General features: G+C 43.5%; 1 protein-coding gene across 1 annotated transcript in view; it reads right to left on the bottom strand.

Moving 5' to 3' along the window:
• Positions 1 to 11155: 11155 nt before the first annotated feature.
• Positions 11156 to 11486, bottom strand: part of LOC112075408 (ATP-binding cassette sub-family B member 6-like) — a 3671-nt gene continuing 3340 nt past the window's right edge. Inside the window, exons 4-5 of the mRNA XM_070440901.1 lie at positions 11263 to 11388; positions 11156 to 11167 (exon numbers count right to left, since the gene is read on the bottom strand). Of these exons, the coding sequence (XP_070297002.1) occupies positions 11156 to 11167; positions 11263 to 11388 (138 nt within the window). The remainder of the gene's footprint in view (positions 11168 to 11262; positions 11389 to 11486) is intronic.

Here is an 11486-nt window from a genome sequence, read left to right as displayed (position 1 = left end):
CAGGGTGTTTAGTCAGCAGGGGTTAGTCAGCAGGTGGGTTAGTTCCAACAGGGTGGGGTTTAGTCAACAGGGTGGTTAGTTCAGCAGTCCTGGTTTAGTCGTCAGGGGTTTTTGGTTTAGTCGTCAGGGTTGGTTAGTCCGTCAGGGGTTGGTTAGTTCGTCGGGTGTTTTAGTCGTCAGGTGTTAAGGTCCAGCAGGGTGTTTAAGTCCCAACAGGTGGGTGTTAGTCAGCAGGGTGGTTAGTCAGCAGGGTTGTTTTAGGTCACAGGGGTGTTTAGTCCAAGGGTTGTTAGTCAGCGGGTGTTAGTCAAACAGGGGGTGTTAGTCGCATGGGTGGTTTAGTCGCAGGGTGTTAGGTCCAGCAGGGTTGTTAGTCAGCAAGGGTGTTAGTCAGCAAGGGGTGTTAGTCGTCAGGGGTTGTTAGTCCGTCAGGGTGTTAGTCCGTAGGTGGTTTAGTCAGCAGGGTTTTTAAGTCGATCCAGGGGTTGTTTAGTCCCAGCAGGGTGTTAGTCAGTCAGGGTTGTTTTGAGTCCACAGGGTGTTAGTCGTCAGGGTTGTTAGTCCCGTCAGGGTGGTTAGTTCCCGTCCAGGGGTGTTGTCCGTCAGGTGTAGTCCCCCCCGTCAGGGTGGTTGTCGTCAGGGTGTTAGTCAGCAGGGTGTTAGTAACAGGGTGTTAGGTCAGAGGGGTTGTTAGTCAACCCAGGGTGGTTAGTCCGTCAGGGGTGTTTAGTCCCCCGTCAGGGTGTTTTTAGTCCGTCCAGGGTGTTTTAGTCCGTCAAAGGGTGTTTATTGTCCAGGGTGTTTAGGTCGGCAGGGTGTTTTAGTCGGGCAGGGTGGGTTAGTGGCCAAGGGGTGTTAGTTCGGCAGGGTGTTAGTCAAGCAGGGTGTTAGTCAGCAGGGTGGTTTAGGTCCAGCGGGGTGTTAGTCAGCAGGGTGGGTTAGTCCAGGCAGGTGTTAGTTAGTCAGGGTGCGGTTTAGTTCCAACAGGGTGTTAGTCCCCAACAATGGTTGGTTAGTTCAGCAGGGTGTTTAGTCAAGCAGGGTGTTTTAAGTCCAGCAGGGGGTTTAGTCCAGCAGGGGGTGTTTAGTCAGCAGGGTTGGTTTAGTCAGCAGGGTTGTTTAGTCCCAGCAGGGTGTTAGTTCAAGCAGGGTGTTAGTCCAGCAGGGTTGTTAAGGTCAACAGGGGTGTTAGTCCCAGCAGGTGTTTTAGTCCAGCAGGGTTTGTTAGTCAGCAGGGTGGTTAGTTTAGTCAGGGTTGGGTTAGTCCAGCAGGTGTTAGTCAGCCCAGGGTGTTAGTCAGCATGGTGTTAGTCCGTCAGGGTGTTTAAGTCCCGTCAGGGTGTTTTAGTTCGTCAGGGGGTGTTTTAGTCGTCAAGGGGGAAAGGATAGTGAATTGAATTTGGTTTTTGTGTGTTATTGGTCCCCTGCCCACCTTCTTCCTTAGGTTGGTGACTTATGTCCTGTTTGGCACCTACCATCCAATCCAGCCTGTACCTAAAACTGCTCAACTTGGGTTTCGGTAACAAATATTACAGGTGAGATCAACTTGGGGTCTGATACATATTTTACAAGGTTGAAGATCACCTGGGTTTAGTAACAATATTTACAGGTGATCAACCCTGGTTTTTTGGTACATAATTACAGGTTGAGATCAACCCTGGTTTTGGTACTATTACAGGTGGAGATCACCTGGGTCCTGACACATATTAACAGGTGAAATCAAAGTTGGTTTCTGATACATTATTTACAGGTGAGATCACCTGGTTCGAACATAATTACAGGTTGAGATCAACTGGTTCCTTGATGGACATATTACAAGGTGAAGATCACCTGGTTTGGTACATATTACAGGTGAGATCACCCTGGTTCGGTTACATATTAACAGGTGAGAATCACCTGGTTTTGGTTAACATATTACGGTTGAGATCACCCCTGGTCCTGATACAATATTACAGGGTTTGAGATTCACCCTGGGTTCGGTAACATATTTTACCAGGTTGAGATCAACCTGGTTCGGTGTACATATTACCAGGTGAGATCAACTGGTCTGGTTAACATATTACAGGTGGAGATCACCTGGTTTCGGTAACATATTACAGGTGGCAAGATCACCTGGGTTTGGTACATTAATTAAGGTTGAGAATCACCTGGTTTTGGTACATATTTACACGGTGGAGATCACCTGGTCTGGTACATATTACAGGTGAGGATTCCCTTGGTTTTGGTACATATTACAGGTGAGATCACCTGATTTCGGTACATATTACAGGTGAGATCAAACTTGGTTCTGGGTTACAAATATTACAGGGTGAGATCACCTGGTCTTGAAATACATTATTTACAGGTTGAGGATTTCCCTGGGTTTGGTAATATTAACAGGTGGGAGAAATCACCTGGGTTTGGTACATATTACAGGTGAGAATCACCTTGGTCTGACGTCTACACTATTACAGGTGAGATCACCTGGTTCGGTACATTATTACAGGTGAGACACTGGTCCCTGATACCAATAATTACAGGTGAGGCTCAACCCTGGTTCGGTCACATATTAAAAGGGTGAGATCAACTTTGGTCCCTGATACATAATTACAGGTGAATCACCTGGTTTCGGTTTACATAATTTCAGGTGAGATTCAACTGGTCTGATACATATTTCCCAGGGTGAAGCCTCACCTGGTTTTGGTACATATATTACAGGTTGAGATCAACCTGGTTTTTGGGTAACATATTACAGTGAGATCAACTGGTTCCTGGTTACAATATTAACCAGGTGAGATCCAACTGGTTTTGGTACATATTTTACAGGTGAGATCACCTGGTTTGGTAACATATTACAGGTTTGAGATCACCTGGGTCCTGACCATATTAAACAGTGAAAATCAAGGTGGTCTTGGTAACAATATTTACAGGTGAGATCACCTTGGTTTGGTAGATTATTACAGGTGAGATCACCTGGTTTTTTGGTACAAATATTTACAGGGTGGAGATCAACCTTGGTCTTGATACATATTACAGTGAGATCCCCTGGTTTCTTGAAATACATATTAAGCGGTGAGATCACCCTGGTTTTGGTAGATATTAACAGGTGAAGAATCACCTGGTTTGGTACAGCTATTACAGGTGAGATCACCTGGGTTCCTGATACATATTACAGTTGAGATCACCTTGGGTTCTGATAATAAATTAACAGGTGAGAATTCACCTGGTTCGGTACATAATTACAGGTTGAGATCAAACCTGGTTTCGGTACATATTACAGGTGAGATCACCTGGGTTTTTCGGTACAATAATTACAGGTGAGATCCCTGGTTTTTTTCGGTTACATTATTACAGGTGAGATCAACTGGTCGATTTTACATATTAAGCAGGTTGAGCATCAACCTGGTTTGGTTACATTATTTAACAGGTTTGAGATTCACCCTGGGTCCCTGATACCAGTTATTTACAGGTTGGAGATTCACCTGGTTTCCGGTACAATATTTACAGGCTTGAGATTACCTGGTTTGGTAACATATTTACAGGTGAGAGTCAGCCTGGTTTTTCGGTACATATAAGGATGAGATCAAACTTGGTCTTGTTACAATATTACAGGTGGAGATCAAACCTGGTCTGATTACCTATTACAGGTGAGATTCAGCTTGGTCTGATACATATTACAGGTGAGATACCTTGGTTTCCGGTACCTATTACCCGGTGAGATTTCACCTGGTCTGAATAACATAAATTACAGGTGAAGATCACCTGGCTGAATACATATTCAAGGCCGAGGATACCTGGTCCCTGATAACATAAATTAACAGGTGAAGATCATCCTGGTTTGGGTTAGATTCTTACAGTTGAGATCACCTGGTTTGGTAATATTTACAGGTGGAGATCTCACCTGGTCCCCCTTGATACAATATTACAGGTGAGATTTCACCTGGTCTGATACTTATTACCAGGTGAAGGATCACCTGGTTTGGTAGATATTAACAGGTGAGAATCACCTGGCTTTGGTAATAATTTACAGGGGAGGATCCACCTGGGTCCTTGGATACATATTACAGGTGGATCACCTGGTCTGATACATATTACCATGGTGGAGATTCACCTGGTTTTGGGTACATCATTAACAGGGTGAGATCACCTGGTTTTGGGTACATATTACAGGTGAAATCAACTGGTCCCCTGTATTACATTATTACAGGGTGAGATCAACTGGTTCGGATACAATATTAACAGGTGAGATTCAACTGGTTCTTGAATACATATTTTAACAGGTTTGAGATCAACTGGTTCGGTACATATTACAGGTGAGATCAACTTGGTCTGAATACCATATTACAGGGTGAGAATTCACTGGTTTCGTACAAATTATTTACTAAGTGAGATCCTGGTCCTGATACATATTACAGGTGAAGAATCACCTGGTTTGGTACATATTACAGGTGAGATCAACCTGGGGTTTTTGGTTACATATTTACAGGTGAGATCAACCTTGGGTCTTTGATACATATTACAGGTGAGATCACCTGGTTCGGTAACATTATTAACAGTTGAGATCAACCTGGTTTGGTAACAGTATTCACAGGTTGAAGATCAACCTGTCTGATACATATTTACAGGTTGAGACTCACCCTGGTTCGGTACATATTACAGGGTGACGATTCACCCTGGTTTCGGTTAACATATTACAGCGTGAGAATCACCTGGGTTTTGGGTGTACAATATTTTACAGGTTGGGAAAGGATCACCCTGGGTTCGGTACATATTACAGGTGAAATCAACTGGGTCCTGATACATATTACAGGTGAGATAACTGGTTTCGGTACATATTTAACAAGGTGAGATCAACCTGGTTTCGGTAACATTATTACAGGGGTGGAGATCAACTGGTTCGTACATATTTACAGGTGAGATCAACCTGGTTTCGGTTCAATATTACAGGTGGAGATCAACCTGGTTTTTCTTGGTACCATATTTAACAGGTGAGATCACTGGGTCTCGTACAATATTACAGGTTGCAGGATCACCTGGTTTCGGTCAATATTACAGGGTGAAGATCCACCTGGTCTGGATACATATTACAGGTGAAGAATCAAAACCTGGTTTTTGGTACATATTACAGGTGAACGAATCAAAATTGGTTTCGGTACATATTACAGGTGAGATCCCTTTGGTTTGGGTACATTATGACAGGTTGAGATCACCTTGGGTTTGGTACAATTTATCAGGTTGAGATCACCTGGGTCTGATACATTATACAGGTGAGAATTCACCTGGTCTGATACTTATTACAGTGGAAATCACGTGGTTCGACACATATTACAGGTTGAAATCAACTGGTCTGACACATTTTAACAGGTGAACATCTTTACAATCTCACTGTAAAATGGGAAAGACAGTCACATGCATTTTCGCTATGCCTTCCATTAACTGGATAACTCCAACATATTTCTCTCAACAGAACTATCCAGAGTTTCCTTTATTGACATGGAGAACATGTTTCAAGATCTTAACAGACAACAAAGGGTTTTAAGCCACGTGGGGTGCTCGGGTGGCAGTTACTCCCTGGTATTCTTGAGGGGTAATGAGTTTTGTTGTTTATCATTTAAACTGCTAAAGGACCAATGGTCCAGGTTTTGTGTGTGGTTCCCCGAATTCCGTGGGTGTTTGTCCTGCTCTGTCCTCCCTCCTCTGTCTTCCCTAATTCCGTCTCCCTCTCTCTCGTCCGCTTCCCCGTCTCCCTGCCGCCCGCTCCGTCACTCCCTCGCCGCTTCCCCGTCTCCCTCACCCGCTCGTCCCTCCCTCGCCCGCTCGTTCCCGCTCCGTCTCCTCTATCTCTTCCGCCTCCCGCCTCCTTCTCTTCTCCCTCTCTCTGCTTCCCGCTTCCTCGCCAGCTCCTCTCCCTCGCCGCTCCTCTCCCTCCTCCTCTCCTGCTCCCTCTCCCCGCTCCCTTTCCTCTCCGCTCCTTCTCCCGCCTCTTTCCTCCCCTTCACTCCCTGAGGCTTTGTGGGAGGGCCCTCTCCCAGTTAGTCCCCTGTAAACTGTGGGACTGGTTGAGCTGCGGGACTGTGGGAACTGTGGATTGGGGGAACTTGTGGACTGTGGGGAACTGTGGTTGCTGTGGAATGTGAGACTGTGGGACTGTGGGCTATGGGAACCCTGTGGAATGTGGGAGTTTGGTTTGGGAACTTGTGGGGCCTAAGGGACCTGTGGGACTGTGGGGAAAAATGTTGGGTTTTGGGAAATTGTGGGCTAATGGGAACTGTGGGCCTTGTGTGGGACCCTGTGGGGCTATGGGACTGGTGGGGGTTTGTTGGGAACTTGGTGGGCTATGGGCCTGTGGGACTCTGGGCTGTGGACTGTGGTGCTGTGGGCTGTGGGACTCTGGGCTGGTGGGAACTGGTGGTTGCTTGTTGGGCTTGTGACTCTGGATCTTGTGGTGCCTTGTGGGCTGTGGGAACTCTGGGCTGGTGGGGGCCTTTCCGGGACTGTTGGGACTCTGGCTGTGGACCTGTGGTGCTTGTGGGCTGTGGGACTCCCTTGGGCTGTGGGACTGTGGGCTGTGGGACTCTGGACTGTGGTTGCTGTGGCTGTGGGGGAAACCCCCTCCCTGGGCTGTGGGGTCCCCCTTGGGCCTTGTTGGGCTCTGGGACTGTGGTGCCCTTGTGGGCTGTGGGACTTCTGGGGCTGTGGACCTGTGGTGGCCTGTGGGTTCCCGCTTGGGCCTGTGGGGAACTCTCTGGGCCTTGTGGGTCCCTTGGGCTGGTTTTGGGACTGTGGTGGCCTGTGGGACTGTTGGAGAGGGGGAGGTGAATTTGACCATGGCTATGTTACCTGAGTTCCACCACACCTGCCTGAATTGTCAATTTCCTGTCATGTTTGGTCTTTGTCCACGGTGAAAGACCGATGTCAGCGCCCACAGACCTTCCAGTTGAACAACGGGCCGGGTGACCGTTTCAGAAACGTCTGCTTCAAGCTACACTGCGGGGTTTAGGTCCATAAAAACTGGGTGTAGTTCAATTCTGTTATGTCATGAGAATGTGTTAGTTTCATCTTTGGATGTCATGAGAAAGGTGTTAGTTCATCTCTGGATTCCATGAGAATGTTGTTAGTTTCATCTTCTTGATGTCCATGAAAGAAGTGTAGTTTTCATCTATGATGTCATGAAAATTGTTTGGTGTTCATCTCTGAATGTCCAATGAGAAATTGTGGTAGTTTCCATCTATGATGTCCCAATGAGAATGTGTAGTTTCAATCTCTGATTGTCATGAGAATGTGTTAGTTTTCATCTATTGATGTCATGAGAATGTTTGGTAAGATCATCCTTTTGATGTCATGAAGAATGTTGTAAGTTCATCTATGAATGTATGAGAATGTGTAGTTATCCTATGAATGTCATCGAAGAATGTGTAGTTTTTCATCTTTGATTGTCATGAGAAAATGTGTAGGTTCATCTACTGATGTCAAATGAGAATGTGTAGTTCATCTTTGAATGTCATGAGAATGTTGGTAGTTCCATCTATGATTCAATGGAGAAATGTGTAGTTTCATCCTTTGATGTCCATGAGAAAGGTGTACGTTTCATCTCTGATGTCCATGAGAATGTGTAGTTTTCATCCTATGATGTTCAATGAGAATGTGTGTTTCATCTAATTGATGTCAAATGAGGACATGTGTAGTTTCCAATCTATGAAAGTTCATGAGAAATGTGTAGTACTTTCTCTGATGTTCAATGGGAGAATGTGTTAGTTAAAAAAAATTACTTAAAAAAAAATAAATTTTATATAATATTAAATAAAAAATTATAAATTATTAAAATTATAAAAAAAATAAATTTAAATCAATTTTATAATGATTTTAAAAAAAATTTTTAAATTAATTTATTTTTAAAATAATTTATAATTTCAATCTCTGATGTTCCATGGACCATATTCTCTCAATGACCAGACAAATAAATACCATTTGAAATCAGAATTGGATAGTCCATGGACGGAGCAGAACAGAGCTTTGTACTACCAGTAGGCATCACCCCTGTCCATTTGCCTTCACCTTGTCCAATTAGAATTCTGTAAAACTTTGGCATTCAACTCATGATGTAATATAATGTGTGTGTTGGTCTATAAAATAAAGACTTTAATCAGATAGGAAGTAGGACCCCTGTGGTTTTATCCTTGTGCTTGCTTTTGTCCTTCAGCAATGTGATCCCTCATGGGGCAATATCGTTGTCACTGTGATGGCCGGTCCAGAAGCTGGTTTTGCTTTCTGGGTAGGTTTGAAACCCTCTTTTCACATAGCCTTTCATTACATGACTAGGCATGCCACTAAAATGAGCATTAAAAAACACATGACCCTCCCGTTCGGATTTCCCAGACCACCCAGACACCCGCATTTAACATCCACATGGTTCCCTGTGTGTGTGTCCTGCAAGGTGGGCCGTCTGGTTTCAGGTAAGAAGCAACGATCCCTCCGTTCCTTGCTGTTTCGCTTTCTATGAACGTCCCCATGGGAAGGATGCAATCCGTATTTGATGAACCCAGGAATATATCAAGGGTGAGTTACGCTATAGGTCTATATACAGGTGAGTTAACCCTAATAGGGTCTATATACAGGGTGAGTTTTTAACTCTAATTAGGGTTCCTTTATATACAGGGTGAAAGTTTAACTCTAATAGGGTCTATAATACAGGGTGAGTTTAACTCCTATAGAGTTCCTATATACAGGGTGAGTTTTTACTCTAATAAGGGGTCCCTATATACGGGGTTTGAGTTAAATCTATAGGGTCTATATACAGGGTGGAGTTTAACTTTCTAATTAGAGTCTAATATTACGAAAAAAGGGGGGTGAGTTTAACTCTATAGGGTCTATATACAGGGTGAGTTAACCTTCTAGGGGTCTATATCAGGGTTGAGTTTAAACTCTTATAGAGTCTATATACAGGGTTGAGTTAACTCTATAGAGGTCTATATAAGGTGAGTTTAACTTTCTATAGGGGTTCCTATATACAGGGTTGAGTTACTTCCTAAGGGTTCTATAATACAGGGTGAGTAACTCTATAGGGTCCTATAATACCGGAGTGAAGTTTAACTCCTATAAGTGTCTATATTACAGGGGTGAAGTTTAACTTCTATAGGGGTCTATATACAGGGTTTATATCCAGGGGTGAAACAGTTTAACTCTATAGGGGTCTAATATACAGGAGTATTATACAGGGTGAGTAACTCTATAGGGTCCTTTTTTTAAAAAAAATTTTTTAAAAAAAAATTACAGGGTGGAGTTAACCTCCTATAGGGGGTCCCCTATATAGAGGGTGAAAGTTAACTTCTATAGGGTCTTATATCAGGGTGGAGTTACTTCTATAGGGTTCTATATACAGGGGTCGATTTAACTCTATAGGGTTCCTATATACAGGGTGAGTTACTCTATAGGGTCCTATATACAGGATATTATCCTGGGGTTAGTTTTTTAACCTTCTAATAAAGGGTTCCCTATATACAGGGTTGAGGTTTAACTCTCTAGGGTTTAATATCAGCCAGGGTGAGTTAACTTTCTATAGGGTCCTTAATATAAGGGATATATCCAGGGGTTGAGTTTTAACCTCTAATATAGTCCTATATACAGGGGTGGAGTTAACTTATAGGGTTTCCTTTTATCCAGGGTTAAGTTTAACTCTATAGGGTCTTATATACCGGGTTGAGTTAACTCTAGGGTCCCCTATTATACAGGGTGGAGTTAAACTCCTATAGGGGTTTCTATATACAAGGGTGAGTTAAACTCTTTCGGGTCCTATATACAGGGGTTGAGTAACTATATAGGGTCTTATTAAGGGTGGGAGTTTAATCTATAGAGTCTATATTACAGGGTGAGGTTTAACTCTAATAGGGTCCTATATTACCAGGGTGGTTAACTCTTGGGTCCCTTATAATACAGGGTGAGTTAACTCTATAAGAGTCCTATATACAGGTGAGTTTAACTCTATAGAGGTTCCTATTATACAGGGGTGAAGTTAAATCCTAATAGGGTCTTATATACAGGGTGAGTTAACTCCTAGGGGTCCTTTATATTACAGGGTGAAAGTTAAATCTATAGGGTCTATCTACAGGGTGGAGTTTAAACCTCTATAGAGTCTAAATAATATACAGGGTGAATGGTTAAACTCTATAGGGTTCCTATATACAAGGTATATCCAGGGTGAGTTTAAACTCTATAGGGTCCCCTAATATACAAGGGATATATACAGGGGTGAGTTAACCTGCGCTTATAGGGTTCCCCCTATATACAGGGGTGAGTTAACTCCTATAGGGTCTATATAGAGGGTGAGTTAACTTCTTATAGGGTCCTATAACAGGGGTTTGAGTTAACTTAAGGGTCCCCTTATATACAGGGGTGGTTAAACCCTATAGGGTCTATTAATACAGGTGGAGTTTTTAAACTCCTATAGGGTCCTATATACAGGGTGAGTTAACTCTATAGGGGTCTTATATACACGGAATTATATCCAGGGTGGAGTTTTAACTCCCTATAGAGTCTATATTACAGGGTGAGTTTAACTCTTATCGGGGTTCCTTTAGTACCAGGGTGAGTTTTTAACTCTTATAGGGGGTCCCCCTATATAACAGGTGGGTGAGTTTTAACTCCCTATAGGGTTCCCCCCTCTATAGGATAGTATGCCGGGTGGAGTTAAACTCTATAGGGTCCTACATAAAGGGGTGAGTTTAACTCTATAGGGGTCCCTATATACAGGGGTTGAGTTACTCTAATAGGGTTCTATATACCGGGTGAGTTTAACCTCTATAGAGTTTATTAGTTACCGAGGATATTCCGGGTTGGAGTTTTAACTCTATAGGGTTTCTACATACAGGGTTTGAGTTACTCTATAGGGTTCTATATAAGGGGTTGAGTTACCTCTATAGGGTCTATATACAGGATATATCCAGGGTTGAAGTTTAACTCTTATAGAAGGTCTAGATATACAGGGGTGGAGTTTTAACTCTATAGGGTTTCTACCATACAGGGTGGAGTTTTAACTCTATAGGGGTCTATATACAGGGTGAGTTAACCTCTAATAAGGGTCCCCCCCTATATAACAGGGTGAAGTTTTTAACTCTATATGGGTCTATATACAGGAATTTATAACAGGGGTGAGTTTACTTCTATAGGGTTCTATATCTGACTAACACCCCGACTAACATCAAGAGAGATCAAGTGTAAACAGAGAATGAATCAGAGGATGCCAGTGTGGTCTGATGTGAACCCATATGAAGGTAGAGAAGACTGTACCTGGAACTGGCCTTCTGTGACCATGTAAGCACAGAGCAGAGATCCTGCTAATAGCCCTGAGCCAATGATCAGGTTCTGGGTCTGGTTCAGTAGGGCCAATGACGCGTTGGTCTTCCACTCTGACTGCTGCAGACAGGACAGGGGAACACCAATCACCAGCTAGCTACCTCAACATCAACCAATCAGGACAGGGGAACACCAATCACCAGCTAGCTACCTCAACA

This window comes from Salvelinus sp. IW2-2015, unplaced genomic scaffold (genome assembly GCF_002910315.2).
Source record: "Salvelinus sp. IW2-2015 unplaced genomic scaffold, ASM291031v2 Un_scaffold3141, whole genome shotgun sequence".
NCBI classification, from domain to species: domain Eukaryota; kingdom Metazoa; phylum Chordata; class Actinopteri; order Salmoniformes; family Salmonidae; genus Salvelinus; species Salvelinus sp. IW2-2015.
Note: the sequence above shows the minus strand (reverse complement) of the source record. Positions and strands in the feature narration are given on the sequence as shown.